This window comes from Bombina bombina, chromosome 3 (assembly GCF_027579735.1).
Source record: "Bombina bombina isolate aBomBom1 chromosome 3, aBomBom1.pri, whole genome shotgun sequence".
Classification (NCBI taxonomy): Eukaryota; Metazoa; Chordata; class Amphibia; order Anura; family Bombinatoridae; genus Bombina; species Bombina bombina.
In genome coordinates, this window is record NC_069501.1 from 207,328,600 (window position 1) to 207,353,693 (window position 25,094).

The 25,094-nt window shown below is 40.5% G+C and overlaps 1 protein-coding gene across 1 annotated transcript in view; it reads right to left on the minus strand.

Moving 5' to 3' along the window:
- ITGAE (integrin subunit alpha E) overlaps positions 1-25,094 on the minus strand; it is a 258,148-nt gene that overhangs the window by 215,790 nt on the left and 17,264 nt on the right. The window contains exon 4 of the mRNA XM_053705219.1: positions 6,207-6,360. Coding sequence (XP_053561194.1) covers positions 6,207-6,360 — 154 coding nt within the window. The remainder of the gene's footprint in view (positions 1-6,206; positions 6,361-25,094) is intronic.

Consider the following 25,094-nt stretch of genomic DNA (forward strand, 5'->3'; position numbering starts at 1 on the left):
GCTGATGAAGTGAAGCACGCAGACGCAGCGTTCCCAGGCTGAGGCTCCCGCTCCCTCCACTATGTCACGTGGTGGCGCGTGCTGATGAGAGACACTCTCAAGTCGGGACATCATCACAGCAGTGACAGCCGCCGGCCCTGGCGGGCCTGCCCCTCACCCACCTGCTGACCCGGCTGGTCCATAGGAACTGACAGTCACACAGTGAGTGACAGTAACTATACACTGCAGTCAACTCAGTTGCGTTGGTAGTTGTGGAGTCAGAGTGAGGCAGCCACAGCAGCGGTCGGAGAGGGGGACGGGTTAAGGGGTTACACAACCATATTATGTAATAGAAGTTTAATAAAAAAAATAAAACAACTTTTACTACAGTAACTACATGGTCACGGATGCTGCTGTAGCAGTGGGGAGGGGAGGGTACTACTAACTTGTATAAGGTACTGGTGTCTGGATACCTTACCGGCCGGCGCGTCCACAATTAGCGCTGCAATATCAAAAGCATTAAGCAAGCTGCAATAATTTAGACAGCAGCCAGGCCAGCCCAGCTGAGCTGCCGGCCGGCGGCCCACCAGGATTTTTCCCGGTATCCCAGCTGCCCAATTCGGCCCTGCGCTTTCCAGAGAAAACAGCAAACAGGGCAGAAGATTGCCTAAAATATTTAGTAGCTTGAAGGTAACATTTTAGAGCATGCACAACATCCAGGTTATGCAAAAGACGTTCCTTATGAGAAGAAAGATTAGGACAAAAAGAAGGAACAACAATTCTGAATAATGTTTCGATCCGACACCACCTTAGGGAGAAACCCCAATTTAGTACGAAGGACCTCCTTATCTGCATGAAAAATAAGGTACGGGGAATCACACTGCAGAGCTGAAAGCTCAGAAAGTGCAAGCGGAAGAAATAGCAAGGAGAAACAAAATCTTGCAAGATAACAATTTTATATTGACAACATGCATCAGCTCAAATAGAGCCTGCTGCAAAACTTTAAGAACTAGGTTAAGGCTCCAAGGAGGAGCAACAGGTTTAAACACAGGCCTGATTCTGACCAGGGCCTGAACAAAAGCTTGAACATCTGGTAAATCTGCCAGGCGTTTGTGCAAACGAATAGACAGTGCAGAAATCTGACCCTTCAGAGTACTGACTGACAAACCATTCTCCAGACCATCCTGAAGAAAAGATCAAATTTGGGGGAATCCTCACCCGACTCCAGGAGAAACCTTTAGATTCACACCAAAAGAGGTATTTACGAGCCTGAAGCATAGTATCAGAAAAACCACGTCTAGACAAGACTAAGCGTTCAATCTCCAAGCAGTCAGTTTCTGAGAAATTAGATTGGATGGAGGAATAGACCCTGAATTAGAAGGTCCTTCCTCAGAGTAACCTCCAAGGTGGAAGAGATAACATCTTTACCAGATTCGCGAACCAGATCCATTGAGGCCAGGCAGGAGCTATTAGAATCACAGACACTCTCTCCTGTTTGATACGAGCAATCACTCGTGGAAGAAGAGCAAATGGAGGAAACAGGTATGCTAGACCAAAATTTCAAGGAACCGCCAGAGCATCTATCAGAGCGGACTGAGGATCTCTTGACCTTTATCCATGCTTTGGAAGCTTGGCATTTTGACTAGACGCCATCAGATCCAACTCCGGAACCCCGCACCTGAGGGTTATCCTTGAGAACACTTCCGGATGGAGAGCCCACTCCCCGGGATGAAAAGTCTGTCTGCTCAGAAAATCCACCTCCCAATTGTCCACCCCTGGAAAGTGGATGGCAAATAGGAGACAATTGTGAGCTTCAGCCCACTTTAGAATGCAAGTCACCTCCTTCATGGCCAAGGTACTACAAGTTCCTCCTTGGTTGTTGATGTAAGCCACTGAGGTGATGTTGTCCAACTGGAATCTGATAAACCGGACTAAAGATAATTGAGGCCAAGCTGTCAAAGCATTAAAGATTGCTCTCAACTCCAAGATGTATATGGGAAGAGAGGACTCTTCCCGAGACCACAGGCCCTGAGCTTTTAGAGGCTGGCGTCCATAGTCACAATCACCCAGGAAGGTCTTAGGAAGCAAGTGCCCCAAGACAGATGTTCCTGTGAAATCCACCACGAGAAAGAGTCTCTTGTTAGGGGATCCAGATTTATCTCTGCGATAAATCTGAATGGTCTCCATGAGCATGCAAAGCTGCAGCTGTCGCAGATGGAACTGAGCAAAGGGAATGTTGTCCATGGAAGCCACCATCAGACCAATCACCTCCATGCATTGAGCCACTGATGGATGAATAGCAGACTGGAGAGAAAGGCAAGAAGCAAAAAGTTTGTATTTTCTGACGTCCATCAGGAAAATCTTCATGGACAGGGAATCTATGATTGTTCCTAGGAAACACACTCTTGTAGTTGGAACTAGAGAAGTCTTTTCCAGATTCACTTTCCAACCGTAGGAATGTAGAAAAGACAACAACATCGCTGTATGAGAATTTAGTAGTTGAAAAGATGACGCCTGAAGCAAGATGTCATCTAGATAAGGCGCCATAGCAATTCCCTGGGATCTGATCACTGCCAATAGAGCCCCCAGAACCTTTGTGAATATTCTGGGAGCCATGGAAAGACCAAACATTAGTGCAACAAACTAGAAATGCTTGTCCAGAAAAGCAAACCTTAGAAACTGGTGATGATCCCTGTGAATGGGAACGTGTAAATACGCGTCCTTCAGGTCTATAGTCATCATAAACTGACCATTCTGAACCAATGGAAGAATGGAACGAATATTTTCCTTCTTAAAGGACAGAACCCTGAGGAATTTGTTGAGGCACTTTAAGTCTAGGATGGGACGGAAAGTTCCTTCCTTTTTTGGGAACCACAAATAGATTTGAATAGAATCTTTGACCTTGTTCCCTTAGAGGGACTAGTACAATTATTCCCAGGGAGGATAGGTCCTCTACGCAATTTAAGAAGGCCTCCCTCTTTACCTGGTTTGAGGATAGTCTTGACAGGAGAAATCTGCCCCTTGGAGGGCAAGATTTGAATCCTATTTTGTAACCCTGGGATACTATGTCCACAGCCCACAGATCTGGGACATTGCGTATTCAACCCTGTCGAAAAAAGGAAAGCTTGCCTTCCACTTGATCCAATATCAGATCGGGGGCAGACCCTTCATGCTGATTTAGAGTCAGCGGAAGGCTTCTTGTTTTGCTTTCACTTATTCCAAGGCTGGCTGGACTTCCAAGAGGACCTGCATTGGTCTGGTTTGGAAGAAGAGGAGGAAGACCCTTAAAGTTGCGAAAGGAATGAAAATTAGAAGTCTGTCGACCCTTAGGTCTATTCTTCTTGTCCTGAGGTAGGAAAGATCTATTTCCACCCGTAATCTCTGAAATGATTTCTGCCAGACCAGGACCAAATAGGGTTTTACCTTTATAAGGTAAAGCCAAAAGCTTGGCCTTTGAAGATACATCAGCCGACCAAGATTTTAACCACAGAGCTCTATGAGCTAGGACAGTGAAGCTAGACATCTTAGCTCCCAGTCTAATTACCTGCATGTTGGCATGGCAGATAAAGGTATTGGCTAATTTAATAGCCTTGATCCTATCTTGGATCTCCTCAATCGTAGTCTCCTCTGATATCAGATCAGACAGGGCATTGCACCAGTAAGATGCAGCACCTGCAAATGTAGCAATACTAGCCGCAGGTTGCCACTGTAATCCTTGATGGATGTACATCTTTTTTAAGTAAGCCTCTAGCTTCTTATCCATGGGATCCTTAAAGGAATAACTATCCTCTATAGGAATAGTAGTTCTTTTAGCTAGAGTAGAGATAGCTCCTTCTACCTTAGGCACCGTGCGCCATGAGTCACGAATGGAGTCAGCAATAGGAAACATCTTTTTAAAAACAGGGGAAGGGGAAAAAGGAACCCCTAGCTTATCCCATTCCTGAGCTATAATTTCAGACATCTTCTCTGGAACAGGAAAAACATGCTCAGAAGAAGGAGAATCATAAACTCTGTTAAATTTAGAAGACTTTTTAGGGTCGACAGCAACCAAAGGTTCAGAGTCATCAAAAGTAGCTAGAACCTCCTTCAGTAGCAACCGGGGATGTTTAAGCTTAAATCTGAAATTAACTTCTTCAGATTCAGAAGATGTCTCCCCCATAGTATCAGAGACTGAGATTTCACCTTCAGAAGCTACTGAAGTATCCTCCTCATCAGACATCTTGGAAAGGTTGACCAGCACAGATTTAGAGGGGTCAGAAACCTTACTAGCAGAAACATGTCTAGATTTCCCCTTACGCTTACCTGAAGAGGGAAAAGCAGCTAAAGCTGCAGAAACTGCAGAGGTTATCTGTGCAGCAAACTTTCCTAGCAAATAAACACCCCCAGGAGGTTGAGAGGCACCGCAGGGAACTGTATGTGAAACCATTAGGGCTTGGGACATTTGAGGAGAAAGCTGTGGCATATCCTGAACAGCATTATCCTGAGAGACAAATGGCTCAGAAGGAAGTAATTTATCTTTGTATTTTAGGGTCTTTGCTAAACATGAGGAACAAAATTGCATAGGCAAAACAATTTGGGCCTTTAAACATAATAAACATTTATCCGGAGAAACAGAATCTTGGTCAGTGTCCATAGCTGAAAAAGTCCCTAATAGTAGAGAAAAATAATAATGAACCGCTATGTCACTTTAAGAAAAAAAGGGGCAATTACTCAAAATCTTTCACAGTAAACTCAGTTATTTAAGCAACTTACAATAAAAGACCCTCACACCTCTATACCTCAGACTAGCTGAAGAGATCTTACCACACCGGGACCAGAGTTGATACTAGTAAAAGAAAGAAGTCTCTAACAAGCTGCAACTCCACTGTAAGGAATAGCTGTCAGCCCTGGAAAGCTGAGATTCTGATCAGTAGATAATTACTGTAGCCCCAACATGCGATCGTTTATACACAGAGCTGTAAAACATATGCATAGGCTATTCACTCTGCTCTCAATGAATACAAGCGTAAGGGCGGAGGTCACGTGATCGGACTAGACATTAAACTGCACCACTGAAAAACCACGCAATTCAGTCCAACCATAAAAACAATAACAACAAAGCGTAAAACACCTCTAAGTCTCATCCCTGCACTGTTAGCCCAATGTCCATAACAAAGTTCACACACCGTTATGTTTCTCATAGTGTCATTGTGCTATAGACACTATTTAAAAAATCCTTCAGCCAGTCTCTCAAATAAAAAAGGGGACAATTAACCCCTTAACATTTTCATTAAAACAGTGCCTGCCAGGCTGCCCAAGAGTTAACCCCTAAAGGTCATAATATGTCCCATATGATAATCCACTAGAGTAATTAACCTCCAAAGTGCTGTCCTTCAATACCTAGAAGGCAAATGCATTTACCCGTGGATCCAGTTGCAGGGCAGGAACAGCTTCTTTAGGTGTGATAGATAATCCACTCTATCAGGGACCTGAAGTAAAAGAAAGAACAGAGTAACCAACCCTGGCTTTCCATGAAGGGGTAGCAATAATGTTAGAAATAAAGCAAAGACAACCCTGCAGCTTTCTTACTGCTAATAGCCACCATTACTGTTACTAAAGAGATCGACATGGACACAACATAGGCCCTAACCCTTGCTTGCAGGGAAAAGTACCCATAAAAGAATTAAATATCTTCAGACACCATCTTTGCACATCCTCCATTGACAAAGGCAAAGAGAATGACTGGGAATTATGGGTAAGGGAAGTTACACTTAACAGCTTTGCTGGGGTGCTCTTTGCCTCCTTCTGATGGCCAGGTTCAATACTCCACTAGTAATTGGAATGATGTTGTGGACTCTCCATGCCATAGGAAAGAAATCAATAATGGAATGTATATTTTGAAGGTTTTTTTCAACACACATAATATATAATTATATTACAATCTTAAACAGTTTATTGTCTTTTTAAGTGAATTGTATCTAAGACAAAGGTTTTCTAAAAGTTACTTGTTGAAATTAACAGAAAAAAAAATAAAGCAAGGGAGTTCAAGGATTATTTGATGTTTGTTTAAGTCTGTCCTAAGACTAATATAAGCATATTAATTTAAAGATATATAAACCAATTTGATGACAATATGATCCTTTCAGTTCATATAACCTGCGGAAATGTATTTGTGTTAAGAGGCCAATTAACTATCTAGCTATGATCTATCAAAAGTAACCAGCAGTAGAAATCTGAGACAAACTTACTCCAATAGCAAATCGTTCAATATTTTCCATCTTTGCAGAGTTAATTACTGTTGTCAAATTCAGTGGGTCCATAAATATATCTCCATCCGTCAATACCAATATTTTCTTGGTTGCAGTTTTTTGGGATCCGTGATTTTCATTAAAAATCGAGTCTCTGGCCAACAAGAAACAAAAGATTCCATATCACTTTTAAACAAAGAAATCACAACAGAAGAAATACAGACAATATATTATAATTTAAATTACAAATTCCAATGGCACTACAATATGAAATGTACAGACTATGGGGCCTATTTATCAATGTCTGGCGGACATGATCTGCTGTAGCGGACCCCCAGACATTGCTGAATGTCGACAGCATACGTTTGTGCAGTGCCACCCCCTGCGGATTTGCGGCCAATCGGCTGCTAGCAGGGGGTGTCAATCAACCTGATCATACATGATTGGGTGGATTGCAGACTGCAGCCTCAGAGGAGGCGTATAAGTTAAGGAGCAGCGATCTAAAGACAGCTGCTTCTTAACTCCTGTTTCCGGCAAACCTGAAGGCTTGCGCGGATACAGGGGTATACGGTCCCATTTGGGCCGTGATAAATCGGCCCCTATATACCAATTTATTAGAGTAAATTTCCTTCACCTTGTTTTCTCAGGAAAAAGGTGTTATGTATATTTAGAATTATTAACCTAATAGGTCCAAAGACCCAATAATAGAGATACATTTTTTAGCACACTTAAGGGCCGATTTATCAAAATGCAGCGGACATGATCCGCTGTAGCGCACCGCACATACGCTGTCACCATTTATCATTGCACAAGAATTTCACAAAAAATGCTTGTGCAATGCCGCCCCCTGTAGTTTAGCTAGCTGTTAGCAGGGGGTGTCAATCAACCGGATCGTTTCCAGTGAGCCAGAAGGCTCATGCGGAAACAGGTGTATATCGGCCCCTAAGTGCTAAATAGATAAATTGTTCTAATGTTAGAACAGCAAAGCTGTCTGATCTTATATATTGAGAATAAAGTTGCTGCAGAGTTGTTTTTAATGTTTCAATTCTAATTTTTTATGTGAATATCTTTTAATAAATGTTAAGTTTTAAATACAGTGAACCACAAACACGAGTAACATTAGAACAATTTTCCTATTTAGGACTTAGTGGGCTAACAAATGTGTCTCTATTAGTGGGTCTTAGGACCTATTAGGTTAATAATATAATATAGATATTAACCTTCCCATTAACGCCAGTAAGATTAATTAAAATGTTAAACTAGAAAAAAATTTTTATTATGAACATAAACAGCATTTCTCTAAAAAGTTAATCTCTGCCCATTTTATCAAAGGCCCATGGGCATCCACAAGGGAGGGCAAGAAGGGGCATCTGTACCCCCACCCCAGGGATAATCCTCCCCACCTGGAGTAAAACTGCAGTTTTAAAGGAAGAAGCACAGTATTCTGGGAGTTTCAAAGCATTCTGGAATATGTAGTTTACTTTATCCTACTGTATTGTGTATCACTGTAGTTTTAGACTCTAATTCCCAGCATGCATAGTACACTACATTTATTTATTGTTTGAAGTCTGTAGAGGGAACACTACATAGCAAATGGATGATATGTAAGCCTGTTATTATATAGTGTAAGCCTGTTCTTATATAAAATCGCTGACCATGTTGCTCTTCACTAATAAATACATTTCTGGGGGGCGTAGCGTAGCTGTGCAGGAACATGGCTGCATTTTGAAAAAGCTCCGTAGCATGTCCTGAGTTTACAGCTCTAAACTGGAGATATTAGGGGAGTAAATACCATTATATATTGTTGCTTATGCATTACTAATGGATAATACACCATCCTGTGAAAAAAAGTGACCACAGAAGTGAAAATTGGAGCTACGCAATAAATCTAACATCGGCTGCTTTCATTGAGGTCTGTGAAGGGAATCATACAGAGAGATCAACAACTGAAAGTAGTGAGGTCCGGAAAAACTTACATACCATCTGACGCAACATGGGCTGACAGGATAAGAAAAACATATTCCTACCACTCGACTTGCCCGGAAATCTAACTGCAGCCATAGAAGCGGCTTAAGCAACATACCTTGATATCCCTAAGAGTGAATACTGTTTTTTCACTCGCAAGAGCTTCTGGTCAGATTAGCATTTTATTGTCACGGTTAGTGTTTGGTTTATAATATGTTTATGATTGTTTAAGTCTAACTATTACAGTTCACTAAAAAGAAGATATGACTCCTGAACAAATAGGGATAGATAGCACACATTAGTTAGATAGTAAGTATTAGGTACATACACATTAAAGTTAACAGTGGTCTCACTTATTCCGTTTGAAGTCTGTAGAGGGAACACTACATAGCAAATGGATGATATGTAAGCCTGTTATTATATAGTGTAAGCCTGTTCTTATATAAAATCCCTGACCATGTTGCTCTTTACTAATAAATACATTTCTGGGGGGCGGAGCATAGCCGTGCAGGAACATGGCTGCATTTTTAAAAACCTCCGTAGCATGTCCTGAGTTTACAGCTCTAAACTGGAGATATTAGGGTAGTAAATACCTTTATATATTGTTGCTTATGCATTACTAATGGATAATACACCATCCTGTGAAAAAAAAGTGACCACAGAAGTGAAAATTGGAGCTACGCAATAAATCTAACATCGGCTGCTTTCATTGAGGTCTGTGAAGGGAATCATACCGAGAGATCAACAACTGAAAGTAGTGAGGACCGGAAAAACTTACATACCATCCGACGCAACACGGGCTGAGAGGATAAGAAACACATATTCCTACCACTCGACTCGCCCGGAAATCTAACTGCAGCCATAGAAGCGGCTTAAGCAACATACCGTGATCTCCCTAACAGTGAGTACTGTTTTTTCACTCGCAAGAGCTTGTGGTCAGATTGGTCAGACCCTTCAGTCAACATTAGGCTCTCTAATTAATTGTAAGGAGAAAAGCCCATAATGCTGAGACTGTTACCTGTTAGTTCAGTAGGCAAGGTGGGATAAACTAACTAAAAGAAAAGCACTTGAACCAAAAGGGACATATAGACATAAATGTTCTTCTAATCTATCTGGTAAGACAAGAACATCTTCACAATAAAGCATTATTGGAGTCCTGGTCAATGTTAATATAGTCATTTAAAAATTGCAGCAATTTAATAGCAGAGATTCAATGGCGTCTAAAAGGAACATCAAAAGTGATAAAACATTAACGTCTACACCTGCTAATACCATGAGTTAACAAAGGATATTGGAACCAGTGAGTGCAGGGTGAACAACACCAAACTCCTGAGAATACCTATGTGTTCCCAAAATAGGTAAATAAAATGGCTAAAAAGGGGGAGTGAATCAGGAGCGCTACAGCTAAAGGTGCTAAGAAATAAGACTATATGTTCTATACTTAGAAATATGACAAGGACAATAACGTATCTAAAATATGACACAATTTAATTGCACAAAAGATAATAACAAATAAAAACGGACGTCTCCGTAAGTAAAACTTCTTAAGTTGCCGCCATATAAATATTGCAATAGCAGAAAGAGTTCGTGGTGCAAATATAAACAGTCCAGTGTACACTTTCAGTATCTTTATTACGTGTTGGTTTGCTAGCAAACAAGGGCTTACCCCAGACCTTCCACTCGATGTTCTCTGTGGGTTAGTTACAGCCGTTTGTGCGATGACGTCACTTATGTGGGCGCTGTCCCAAACGGGCTCTCTGATTGGTCCAAATTCGGAACCAGCCAACAGCGGTAGTGGTGACTCTTTTAGCTATGGTATAGCGATCATCCGATGACAAATACCTGCTCTTAGTGCTAGATAGCACGCAAGGTATAGAAATGAAAGATGTAAGTAAACTTGGTTATCCGATAAGGAGTTCAGAAAGTTAGTTGCAAGTCATTCCAATAGCTAATTATATTAGCGAAATTGCACAATCCTCAGTGAACACTGTGGTAGCTCCAGCTACATATAGTGGATCTCAGTGGTTGTTGCAGCACATCAACACGTTTCTCCCTCTACAGGGCTTTCTCAAGATTCATCTTGAGAAAGCCCTGTAGAGGGAGAAACGCGTTGATGTGCTGCAATAACCACTGAGATCCACTATATGTAGCTGGAGCTACCACAGTGTTCACTGAGGATTGTGCAATTTCGCTAATATAATTAGCTATTGGAAAGACTTGCAACTAACTCTCTGAACTCCTTATCTGATAACCAAGTTTACTTACATCTTTCATTTCTATACCTTGCGTGCTATCTAGCACTAAGAGCAGGTATTTGTCATCGGATGATCGCTATACCATAGCTAAAAGAGTCACCACTACCGCTGTTGGCTGGTTCCGAATTTGGACCAATCAGAGAGCCCGTTTGGGACAGCACCCACATAAGTGACGTCATTGCGCAAACGGCTGTAACTAACCCACAGAGACCATCGAGTGGAAGGTCTGGGGTAAGCCCTTGTTTGCTAGCAAACCAACACGTAATAAAGATACTGAAAGTGTACACTGGACTGTTTATATTTGCACCACGAACTCTTTCTGCTATTGCAATATTTATATGGCGGCAACTTAAGAAGTTTTACTTACGGAGACGTCCGTTTTTATTTGTTATTATCTTTTGTGCAATTAAATTGTGTCATATTTTAGATACGTTATTGTCCTTGTCATATTTCTAAGTATAGAACATATAGTCTTATTTCTTAGCACCTTTAGCTGTAGCGCTCCTGATTCACTCCCCCTTAATACCATGAGTTCCTTTTTCCATAAACATGAATCTGAGACTACCGACCAACTAATGGAACATACAACCACTGAGGCTCACCCCTCAGATCCTCAGCTTCCGTCATCCTTTTCACAGACTGAGCAACTGACCCAAATCCAATCAACCATCTCAATGTTACCATCCAAATCTGACCTTGCAGACCTGAAGTCTTTTATTAAAAGAGAAATGTCATCTCTGAGAAAAGACATCACCGAAATGGGCGCTAGGTTAGATTATTTGGAAGAAGGTCAGGATATTTTGAACAATATGATGTCAGACTCTAACCATCAACTGATACGTCAGGAACCCTCATACAATCTCTTCAATCGAGACCTGGATAACAAGAGCAGGAGGAGTAACCTGCGGATAAGAGGAGTCCCAGAGGAGGCAACACTGGAATCTGTGCCTTCATATCTTTTACAATTGTTTGAATATATCATTCCAACCCTTAAACTCACAGAAATGTCCCTGGAAAGAGCCCACAGGGCATTAAAGCCTATGCCAAAACCACCTAATTCTCCAAGGGATATTATTATAAAATTTGTAAATTATTTAGGCAAAGAGGCAATATGGAAGCAAGTCAGGCTACAACGTGAGATTAACTTCCAAACTTACAGTATTCAGATTTTCCAAGATATTTGTCCTGCGACAATTGAAAAAAGAATGGAGATACGTTTTATTACACAGACACTGCAAGATAGAAAGGTGAAATATCGCTGGGGATTTCCCTTCAGTCTTATAGTTCAAAAGGAAGGCAAGACACATGTATATAAAGAACCAGAAGATTTGGATTCCTTTTCCAAAGGACTGACTATCACCTTTTCTCTGCCAAACCTCACTACGCCACATGCATCCATCTCCAGAAAAGAGCTTGTACCCAAGCCTCAGAGGTCATAATGGATCACAGTCAACAAGAAGAAAAAATCTGAAGATTCACCAGATGTTTCATGAGCAACGTTACCTTACAGCGGACACTTCCACACTATATCGCTATTAAGAAGAGAAGACTATTCCTTATTCAAACATATGGCCGGATAAGTATGAATAATCCTGTTTGTAGATGTATTTTATTGTCTGCAACATGCTTGTGTCACATGTCTCTTTAGATTCCTATAAATAACAGTTAATTTAATGAAATCGCCTACTATGTTGTTATCTACTGGTAACAAAAAAACAACATTAACACGTATATGCAAAAGGACCTTCAATGCCTAGTTAGATGAATACTATTAAAATAGTTTGTTTAAAAGTTTTACTTGACGCACTGGCATTTTATTGTCATAGTTAATGTTTGATTTATAACATGTTTGTGATTACATAAGTCTAACTGTAAATGTTCACTAAAAGGAAGATACGACTCCTGAACAGATGGAGATAGATAACACATACTAGCTAGATAGTAAGTACTAGCGACATTAACACTAAAATTAAAGCTGGTTTCACTTATTCTGGCATGCAATCTGATAAGCACAAATACAACTAGTCCTGTCTGTGAGTGCATCCTAATACTTGTTACATTTCCAGATCTTTTGTTTTTTGCCTGGGGAGTACAAGTCACAATTTGCTTATTAGAACCATTTGATGTGTTGGTATGTGTCAGCATCATCTTACTGGTACAAGCAAATAGTAGTAACATTTGTATGCAAATGAGCCTTCAAGGTCTAGCCAGATAGGCATTAATAAAATAGTTGTATTAAATGCTATGTTTGGCGCACTAGCATTTTATTGTCACGGTTAGTGTTTGGTTTATAATGTTTATGATTGTTTAAGTCTAATTGTTACAGTTCACTAAAAAGAAGATATGACTCCTGAACAAATAGGGATAGATAGCACACATTAGTTAGATAGTAAGTATTAGGTACATACACATTAAAGTTAACATTGGTCTCACTTATTCCAACATGCAAAGGGATAAATACAAATATAACTAGTCATGTCTGTAACTGCATTCTATTGCTTGCTACGCTCCCAAGTCATTTGTTTTACCTGGGGTTTATAAGTAACAATTGGTTTGTTGGAGCCATGTTATGGGTTGGTATATGCCAGCACTATTTTAATATTAGCCCCCATATGTCAAAGAACCCTCTTTAACCAGTTAGACAAGTGTAGTTGAAGTAGCCTGTCTAAATATAACACTAAGCATATTTATTTCCATGTGACATGGTTGAAGATTGATTTATAGACATTATGACTACTGACCAATCACAGATAGGTGACTGAAATGTATAGTTAGTGGGTATTAGCCACATTAGAATTGATGCTTCCCCTACTTGTTTAGGAAATCAGTCATGGAGCTGGAGGTGAACTCAGGGATATGCTACCCTGCTCCTGACAACTTGTCAATGCTTGAAATTTATATGTTTTACTTGTTGATTTTGTTTTATTTGTTTTTCCCTATTGTCTCGGTCTCGTTTCGCACTTCCTTTCTTAAAAATATTAAACGCACATACCAAATATGCCCATATCTAGTGCTTGTACCACTCATATACTGCACACAATATGACTAACTCTCATAATCGTTCCCACACAAATAACAAATTGCACATATACTCTGTCAATCCAAAAGGCTTGAACACACCTAGTAAAAGGTCAATAGCCACAAGGGATTTCCGTAAACATAAGGCTGACCTGGTGTTTCTGCAAGAGATAATGAACCCTCTACTTTTGCGTGTATATGTGGCACGTGCTACTGGGCATCACATGACAGAAACAAGAAACACGGGATAGGCATAATAATTAAAAAAGGTGTTCCTTTTGTGGAACTACAAACCATTAAAGACAGAAAGGGAATATACAGTATATTATCTTAATAGGTCTGCTATACAATAGACCTGTAACCCTAATGTCTAAATACGCACCTAACATGGCACAACACTCATTTATGAAAAAAATGTCTAACTATATACTAGATCACCAAAAAGGTGTGCTTATAATGTGTGGGGATCTTAATGTGGCACTAAACCCAGATATGGATTGCTCACCACACCATTTTTCGACCCCTCTATCACAAATTGCAAAAATTAACACCCATCTTAAACGTATAGTTGCGCAAGATGTTTGGAAATCCTTACACCCTCATCATAGGGATTATTCATTTTACTCATACCCCCACAGGGTGTACACTAGAATTGATTATATATTTTCAGATGTAGGCGGCCTATCACTTTTTAACGTGGTAAAAAGTCAATAGGATTTTTTTCTACCTTAATTCCGGTTGGCTGATAGAATTCTATAAGCCGATCGGAATCTAAGGGACGCCATCTTGGATGACGTCACTTAAAGGAACCTTCATTCGTCGTTAGTCATCGGCAGAAGAGGATGCTCTGCGTCGGATGTCTTGAAGATGGACCCGCTCCGCGTCGGTTGATGAAGATAGAAGATGCCATCTGGATGAAGACTTCTGCCCGTCTGGAGGACCACTTCGCCCGGCTTGGATGAAGACTTCTCCCGGCTTCTTTGAGGACTTCGGCCCGGCTTGGATGAAGACTTCTGTCGCTTCCTTGAGGATGGATGTCCGGTCTTCAGAACTGTAAGTCGATCTTCAGGGGGTTAGTGTTAGGTTTTTTTAAGGGTGTATTGGGTGGGTTTTATTCTTAGGTTAGGGTTTGGGCCTGCAATAGAGCTAACTACACTTTTAAGGGTAATGCTCATCCAAATGCCCTTTTCAGGGCAATGGGGAGCTTAGTTTTTTTTAGGTAGTATTTTATTTGGGGGGTTGTTTGTGTGGGTGGTGGGTTTTAATGTTGGGGGGGTTGTTTGTATTTTTTTTACAGGTAAAATAGCTGATTTCTTTGGGGCAATGCCCGCAAAAGGCCCTTTTAAGAGCTATTGATAGTTTAGTTTAGGCTAGGGCTTTTTTTATTTTGGGGGGGCTTTTTTTATTTTGATAGGGCTATTAGATTAGGTGTAATTAGTTTAAAGATCTTGTAATTTGTTTATTTTTTTCTGTAATTTAGTGTTTTGTTTTTTTTGTACTTTAGCTGATTTAATTTATTTAATTGTTTTTAATGTATTTAATTGTAGGGTTAGGCTAGGTGTTATTGTAACTTAGGTTAGGTTTTATTTTACAGATACTTTTGCATTTATTTTAGCTAGGTAGTTATTAAATAGTTAATAACTATTTAATAACTATTGTACTTAGTTAAAATAAATACAAACTTGCCTGTAAAGTAAAAATAAACCCTAAGACATTGGGGGAGGGAGATTAGGTGTTAATAAATATAATGTAGGTGTCGGCGGTGTCGGGGGTGGCAGATTAGGGGTTAATAAGTGTTTAGACTCGGGGTTCATGTTAGGGTGTTCAATGGGGCTGCGTTATGGAGTTTTACGCTGCTTTTTTGCAGGTGTTAGGCTTTTTTTCAGCCGGCTCTCCCCGTTGATTACTATGGGGTAATCGGGCACAAGCATGTATGACCAGCTCACCGCTGACTTAAGCAGCGCTGGTATTGAAGTGCGGTAAGGAGCTAAATTTTGCTCAACGCTCACTTCTTGCCTTTTAACGTTGGGTTTGTAAAAACTCGTAATACCAGCGATGCAGGTAAGTGAGTGGTGAGACAAAACTGCTCGTTAGCACCGCACAGCTCAAAACGAAAAACTCGTAATCTAGCTGTATATTTAGAAACTAGATGAACACTTATTAACAGATCAACAGATTAATTTAAAAATATCAAATGCAATAACTGAGTACTTCCAACTTAATGCCAACCCTGACACCTCCCCACAGACCGTATGGGAGGCACATAAGAGCGTTATCAGAGGCAAATTAATGGCAATAAAGGCTCACATTAATAAAACCAAACGGGAACTCACCACTTCGATACCCTCAATATTGAGCAATTAGAGTTAAGACACAAACAATCCCCATCAAATAAAGACATATTGAATGAATAAACTTGTGAAAGACAAAAGCTTGCATCCCACTTAGCTAAAGAACATAAAAGGCAAACCTTTTACACACAACAAAAATACTATGAGGGTCGTAATAAGTCTGGATGTTTGCTGGCTAGATACCTTAAACATAAAGCGCATAAGAAATATATTCTACACATAAGAGATGAGAAGGTCCACCTCCAAAACTCCACAGAACAAATTGCACTTACTTTCAAAAAATACTTTCAGAAATTATATAACATTGAGAATTAAAACAACAATCAGACAGAAGATGCTGATAAGACAACAGCTTATAGATACCTTTCTGAAAAACATAAAATTAAATTGTATATCTGCAACCCAAAAAGATAGGTTGGAAGACCCCATTACGATAGAGGAACTAAAAGTAGCTATAAAAGACCTGCCAACAGGGAAATCCCCTGGACCGGATGGTTTTGGCCACAAATACTATTCTATATTTTAAGAAATTTTAACCCCACACATCCTAAAATATTTTCAATATATAGATACCTCCAAGACCTTTTCCTGACCTCCCCTCAAACTATCGCCCCATTTCACTATTAAACACCGATATTAAATTGTATGCGAGAATACTATCCCACAGACTTAATAGAATTTTACCTGATATTGTTCATTTTGACAAAGTTGGTTTCATTCTTGGAACGGAGGCTAAAGACAACACGGTCAGGGCCTTAAATCTAATTAATTATGTACAAAATAATAATAAACCATCAATTTTTTTGTCAACGGACACAGAGAAGGCCTTTGACCGTGTTGCCTGGGACTTTCTTAAAGCCATCCTGATACATATGGGCCTAGGCCCGCAAATAGTTACTAGAATCTTCTCATTATACTCCCAACCCAACGCCCGAATACTAATAAATGGGACGCTATCTCCACCCTTCTCTATTACCAAAGGGACCCGTCAAGGGTGCCCACTATCCCCTATTTGCCTGTGTTATAGAGACCCTTGCTGTTAAAATTAGACAAAACCCACAAATAACTGGAGTTAAAGGGACAGTCTACACCTTAGTCATCTTAATGTCTTACCTTAGATTAAGCTGCAAATAGCCTCCTGCGCCCTTTCTATATCATGCAGCAGGAACTGTAAAAAAGTTATTTTAAAATGAATAGTGTTTCTGGCCAGTTTGAAATGGCTACCAAGCTCCGCCCACTGATGACATCATGATCTGGGCTGCATCTAGACACTGCTGAGAAGCATTGATAGTCTGTTAAATCCAACTAGTGAGCATTTTGTGATTGGATGCCATATGCTGCCCAGATCGTGATGTCATCAGTGGGCTGAACTTGGCAGCCATTTCAAACTGTCCAGAAACAATATTCATTTTAAAATAACTTTTTTACCATTCCTGCTGCATGATATAGAAAGGGGTGCAGGGGGCTATTTGCAGCTTAATCTAAGTTAAAACTTTGTGGGATATTTATCAAGTTGTCAACCGCAAATACACTGGAATTCCGCAGCGTAATTGTGGCGAGCTTGATTCGACCTAGTTATCAAAGCCTACAGACTGGCAAAAGTTTAAATCTGTGATGTAACATACGATCCGCCAGTCTCAATCCGACACAGATCGATGCTTACGTCATTACAGATGTTCCGAATACACATTCGGCACTATTTGACACTTTTTAAAAGTTATCAAATAGTATGCTCACGGCTATTCCGGTCCAGCGTACCTGGTTTTCAATCCGCCACCCTGGAGGCCGCGGATGCCATAGGAATCAATGGGAGTCTGAAAGCAGCGAAAGTTTATGTTCAATGTTATGTTCACTTCATTATCTACGGTAATCAACCACACAAAAGTTATCCAGGCTGTTAGTCAATTTTTAAGAAATTATACGAATATGACTGAAAAACATAGAAATGTTATCCTTAACAGTATCAAATATATACTTCAAAACAACTATTTCTCTTTTGATGATAAGTTCTTCCTCCAAATTGAAGGAACAGCAATGGGTATGAGGTTTGCACCTAGCTATGCCAATTTGTTTATGGGAGCCTGGGAAACTGATTTCTTTGGCAATGGCAGCTATGGTGCAAACCTCGTACTTTATAAGAGGTATATAGATGACCTGTTATTGGTCTGGAAAGGCCCTGAAAAAGATCTAATAATGATGTTTGAAAAAAATGAATACAAATAATTGTGGTCTAATCTTTCCTTATCACCATAGTAAAAGCATGGTAACTTTCTTATGGCTAGATTTAGAGTTGGGCGGTAGCCGTCAAAACCAACGTTAGGCTCCTAACGCTGGTTTTGGGCTACCGCTGGTATTTAGAGTCAGTCATTAAAGGGTCTAACGCTCACTTTGCAGCCGCGACTTTTCCATACCGCAAATCCCCTTACGTCAATTGCGTATCCTATCTTTTCAATGGGATCTTTCTAACGCTGGTATTTAGAGTCGTGGCTGAAGTGAGCGTTAGAAATCTAACGACAAAACTCGAGCCGCAGAAAAAAGTCAGTAGTTAAGAGCTTTCTGGGCTAACGCCGGTTTCTAAAGCTCTTAACTACTGTGCTCTAAAGTACACTAACACCCATAAACTACCTATGTACCCCTAAACCGAGGTCCCCCCACATCGCTGCCACTCTATTAAAAATTTTTAACCCCTAATCTGCCGACCGCACACCGCTGCCACCTACATTATCCCTATGAACCCCTAATCTGCTGCCCCTAACACTGCCGACCCCTATATTATATTTATTAACCCCTAATCTGCCGCCCCCGCTATCGCTGACCCCTGCATATTATTATTAACCCCTAATCTGCCGCTCCGTACACCACCGTCACCTACATTATCCCTATGTACCCCTAATCTGCTGCCCCTAACACCGCCGACCCCTATATTATATTTATTAACCCCTAATCTTCCCCCCTCAACGTCGCCTCCACCTGCCTACACTTATTAACCCCTAATCTGCCGAGCGGACCGCACCGCTACTATAATAAAGTTATTAACCCCTAATCCGCCTCACTCCCGCCTCAATAACCCTATAATAAATAGTATTAACCCCTAATCTGCCCTCCCTAACATCGCCGACACCTAACTTCAATTGTTAACCCCTAATCTGCCGACCGAATCTCGCCGCTACTGTAATAAATGGATTAACCCCTAAAGCTAAGTCTAACCCTAACACTAACACCCCCCTAAGTTAAATATAATTTAAATCTAATGAAATAAATTAACTCTTATTAAATAAATTATTCCTATTTAAAGCTAAATACTTACCTGTAAAATAAACCCTAATATAGCTACAATATAAATTATAATTATATTATAGCTATTTTAGGATTTATATTTATTTTACAGGTAACTTTGTATTTATTTTAACCAGGTACAATAGCTATTAAATAGTTAAGAACTATTTAATAGCTAAAATAGTTAAAATAATTACAAAATTACCTGTAAAATAAATTATAACCTAAGTTACAATTAAACCTAACACTACACTATCAATAAATTAATTAAATAAAATACCTACAATTACCTACAATTAAACCTAACACTACACTATCAATAAATAAATTAAATACAATTCCTACAAATAAATACAATGAAATAAACTAACTAAAGTACAAAAAATAAAAAAGAACTAAGTTACAAAAAATAAAAAATTATTTACAAACATTAGAAAAATATTACAATTTTAAACTAATTACACCTACTCTAAGCCCCCTAATAAAATAACAAAGCCCCCCAAAATAAAAAAATGCCCTACCCTATTCTAAATTAAAAAAGTTCAAAGCTCTTTTACCTTACCAGCCCTGAACAGGGCCCTTTGCGGGGCATGCCCCAAGAAATTCAGCTCTTTTGCCTGTAAAAAAAAACATACAATACCCAAGCCCCCAACATTACAACCCACCACCCACATACCCCTAATCTAACCCAAACCCCCCTTAAATAAACCTAACACTAAGCCCCTGAAGATCTTCCTACCTTATCTTCACCATACCAGGTTCACCGATCCGTCCTCGGAAGTCTTGATCCAAGCCTCGGAAGTGTTGATCCAAGCCCAAGCGGGGGGCTGAAGAGTGACGTCCATCCTCGGGCTGAAGTCTGGATCCAAGCGGCGACTGAAGAAATCCATCATCGGGCTGAAGTCGGAAGTCCATCATCGGGATGAAGTCTTCTATCAAGCAGCATCTTCAATCTTCTTTCTTCCGGAGCGGAGCGGAGCCATCTTGTTCCCAGCCGACGCGGATCCATCCTCTTCTAACGGCGCCTACTAGCTGAATGACGGTTCCTTTAAATGACGTCATCCAAGATGGCGTCCGTCGAATTCCGATTGGCTGATAGGATTCTATAAGCCAATCGGAATTAAGGTAGGAAAATTCTGATTGGCTGATGGAATCAGCCAATCAGATTCAAGTTCAATCCGATTGGCTGATCCGATCAGCCAATCAGATTGAGCTCGCATTCTATTGGCTGTTCCGATCAGCCAATAGAATGCGAGCTCAATCTGATTGGCTGATTCCATCAGCCAATCAGAATTTTCCTACCTTAATTCCGATTGGCTGATAGAATCCTATCAGCCAATCGGAATTCGACGGACGCCATCTTGGATGACGTCATTTAAAGGAACCGTCATTCGGCTAGTAGGCGTCGTTAGAAGAGGATGGATCCGCGTCGGCTGGGAACAAGATGGCTCCGCTCCGCTCCGGAAGAAAGAATATTGAAGATGCTGCTTGATAGAAGACTTCATCCCGATGATGGACTTCCGACTTCAGCCCGATGATGGATTTCTTCAGTCGCCGCTTGGATCCAGACTTCAGCCCGAGGATGGACGTCACTCTTCAGCCCCCCGCTTGGGCTTGGATCAACACTTCCGAGGCTTGGATCAAGACTTCCGAGGACGGATCGGTGAACCTGGTATGGGGAAGATAAGGTAGGAAGATCTTCAGGGGCTTAGTGTTAGGTTTATTTAAGGGGGGTTTGGGTTAGATTAGGGGTATGTGGGTGGTGGGTTGTAATGTTGGGGAGGGGGTATTGTATGTGTTTTTTTTACAGGCAAAAGAGCTGAATTCTTTGGGGCATGCCCCGCAAAGGGCCCTGTTCAGGGCTGGTAAGGTAAAAGAGCTTTGAACTTTTTTAATTTAGAATAGGGTAGGGCATTTTTTTATTTTGGGGGGCTTTGTTATTTTATTAGGGGGCTTAGAATAGGTGTAATTAGTTTAAAATTGTTGTAATATTTTTCTGATGTTTGTAAATATTTTTTTATTTTCTGTAACTTAGTTCTTTTTTATTTTTTGTACTTTAGTTAGTTTATTTCATTGTATTTATTTGTAGATATTGTATTTAATTAATTTATTGATAGTGTAGTGTTAGGTTTAATTGTATTTATTTGTAGATATTGTATTTAATTAATTTATTGATAGTGTAGTGTTAGGTTTAATTGTAGGTAATTGTAGGTATTTTATTTAATTAATTTATTGATAGTGTAGTGTTAGGTTTAATTGTAACTTAGGTTAGGATTTATTTTACAGGTAATTTTGTAATTATTTTAACTATTTTAGCTATTAAATAGTTCTTAACTATTTAATAGCTATTGTACCTGGTTAAAATAAATACAAAGTTACCTGTAAAATAAATATAAATCCTAAAATAGCTATAATATAATTATAATTTATATTGTAGCTATATTAGGGTTTATTTTACAGGTAAGTATTTAGCTTTAAATAGGAATAATTTATTTAATAAGAGTTAATTTATTTTGTTAGATTTAAATTATATTTAACTTAGGGGGGTGTTAGTGTTAGGGTTAGAATTAGCTTTAGGGGTTAATCCATTTATTACAGTAGCGGAGAGATTTGGTCGGCAGATTAGGGGTTAATAATTGAAGTTAGGTGTCGGTGATGTTAGGGAGGGCAGATTAGGGGTTAATACTATTTATTATAGGGTTATTGAGGCGGGAGTGAGGCGGATTAGGCGTTAATAACTTTATTATAGTAGCGGTGCGGTCCGCTCGGCAGATTAGGGGTTAATAAGTGTAGGCAGGTGGAGGCGACATTGAGGGAGGCAGATTAGGGGTTAATAAATATAATATAGGGGTCTGCGGTGTTAGGGGCAGCAGATTAGGGGTACATAGCTATAATGTAGGTGGCGGTGGTGTACGGAGCGGCAGATTAGGGGTTAATAATAATATGCAGGTGTCAGCGATAGCGGGGGCGGCAGATTAGGGGTTAATAAGTGTAAGGTTAGGGGTGTTTAGACTCGGGGTTCATGTTAGAGTGTTAGGTGCAGACGTAGGAAGTGTTTCCCCATACAAAACAATGGGGCTGCGTTAGGAGCTGAACGCGGCTTTTTTGCAGGTGTTAGGTTTTTTTGTCAGCTCAAATGGCCCCATTGTTTTCTATGGGGGAATCGTGCACGAGCACGTTTTTGAAGCTGGCCGCGTCCGTAAGCACCGCTGGTATCTAGAGTTGCAGTGGCGTTAAATTATGCTCTACGCTCCCTTTTTGGAGCCTAACGCACTGAAAACCCAGCCATTCTGTGAACTCTAAATACCAGCGGTATTTAAAAGGTGCGTGGGAAAAAAAGCACGCGTAGCTAACGCACCCCTTTGGCCGCAGAACTCTAAATCTAGGCGTTAGATTTAGATATTATGGTAATAAACCAAAAATTATGGTAATATGGTAATAAACTCACTTCAAAAAAGCAATTACATTCATGCTAAAAGTTGCCATTTATATGTCTGGAAAAATAATATTCCAACAGGTCAATGCCTTCGTATTCGCAAGAATTGTTCCAGAATAGAAGATTTTGAACAGCAAGTAGAGATTCTAGGAGACAGGTTCAATGCAAGAGGCTATAAAAAGGAAATTATTGACAAGGCTATAGATAGAGCTAAAAGCACAAGCAGGGGATCCCTAATACAATATAAAGATAGAACCACTGAAAAGACTGATTCAATAGAAATTCCCTTTATAACTAATTATCATGATGACCAATACTTGATTAAAAAAATCATTAAAAAACATTGGCACCTCCTGAAAGAGGACACAGTAATAGGTGATAAAATATCTGATAAACCTAATTTTGTCTTCAAAAAGGCTATGAATTTTAAATCTATCTTAGCACCTAGTGAACTGAGAAAACAAAGAAATGTCAAAATACAAAAAGACCTCATGGGCAAAACTATACAAGGTGTCTTTCCCTGTTACAACTGCAAGGCTTGCAGCCATAGCACCAAAATAAAGAGTAGAAACATTAATAATTCAGAAGACATTTTTCTAATAAAGGATATAATAAGATGCACACAAAAAATTTAATACATATCCTTAAGTGAACATGTAATTTATTTTACATAGGTGAAACTAAAAGATCTATAAGAGGGGCGGAGCTAGCTGCTTAACTGGAGAGACGTGTCTTGAAGGAGCTCTCCCTTAACTAAGCGATTTAAAGCTAAGATTAAATGCCCAAATTGTTAAAAGTACACTATTTTACCCCAGACTATACCCCAGTCCGATTACTGTGACTGGCTGAAGGAGATCGAAGCTTTTGAAATATATTATTGAGCGTAGCTGTGCTGTTGCCTGCACTCTCTACCTTACATTTGCCGGAGGCGCCAATCATCTACCCTACACTTCAGCAACCACATCGCCCTAGACTAGGAACGAGCAATTCTCTGACTGCTTACCCCTGCTGCACGGAGGGCCGGGGCTCTGCTCCGGTGCGGCAGTGGTGTTACACCTCGCGGGCTCCAGAGACAGAGGAACAGCCTGACACCTCTGGCGAACTAATCACCCTCAACAGAAGGTCCTACCTTGTCAGTCCGGTGGTGAGCGGCGGTTAAGATTGATCCGGCTGTGGCCGGTCCGGGACTGAGAGGTGAGCGGCCTTGAGGACACACTGCAAGTGGAGACGTGCCGGGACCCTTTGGCGCGAACCTCCGCCATCTTGGGGCCTGCGACTACACACCATCCTTGTAGCGCAGCCCAACAGCTAGTGAACTTCATCTGTCCTGGCCATTGCCAAGTTCCGTTGTATGCCGATGAAGAGAGGTAAGAGAGAGCAGCTAGGGGGACACTACACAACACCTCTCCCTCAAATGTGACAGATGGCCAATTAACTCAGAGCCACATTACAGCGCAGTCACTTGTCAGACCGGGTCCCATCCAGCCTCTTGGCAAATATTACCCTTGGGATGCATGTTTGAGAGGGGAGCTCACTCATCTCCAGCCTAAACCTATAAGGGATCACACCCTATCCCCTCATAACTTAACTTTGCTTACTAAACCTAGGAGACAGACAATAAAAATAAAAGCTAAGTTCTGACCTATTGTTCAGCCCTACTCTTTTAATCCTTTGGAGAAGGAGTTTAATTGGCAAGCAAAGTTTATGTACTTGTTCACCCAGTTGCACCAAAACAGCAACACTCCTTCACTCTCTTTAGCAGGTTTCCTGCAGATTACCTAAATAACTTTAATAATAAAAACCAAAACTTTTCACTGGAACTGCACTTGGACTTAAGGTTACATTTGCAACGCTACATCTCAGGACACTCCCAAGTCCCTTTAAGCACAGTACCTACTGGGAGGCAGACTTTGTTCTTAATTACTGCTGATTCCATTGACTGAGGCCACTGTCATAGAATTGTGATTTATTGTGCTGCTGCGTCAGCTTCTGTTCCTCTGTGGCCCAGCTCAGAGTGGAGTGTTTTATTTTATTTTTGTGTTGTGACCTTACATAACTTGCATTTTTCCTTTCACAGGACGACTGGTATTTAACTTTTTAGGCCCCAGTTGCTCCTGCCTGTTTGTCGCACTTATGTAAATCGTTAGCTAATAGAGAGAGCAAATTTAGCCTCTCACCCTGTGCGCTGACCGGCAGAAGTCACTGTTCCAGGTACTCTGGGCTTAGCTGCCCATTTGTGTGTTAATATCATTTTCTATCATTGAACCCCCCCCTCTCGGACTCATCCTTTCCGGCCTGCTTACGTGGGCTGGTCACCACCACTCTCCTTTTCCCCTTCCTTCGGGTCGTATCCCTCCTTCCCTGAGTCCGAAGGGCACACCCCCCTTAAGTATTATAGAGGTGCCTCACTACAAGTAAAAGGGTAATCTAAATAAGGCGCCCGCCTGGCCTCTTTCTCCACCTGAGTTGGCATCTTTTGATACATACAAAGTCTTGTAGGGTAGCATTCTGCCCATAAACGCCGCTATGGGGAGATAGAGGTTACAAGTGGACGGCTGTCCCTACTCCGTTATGTAATACTAATGTG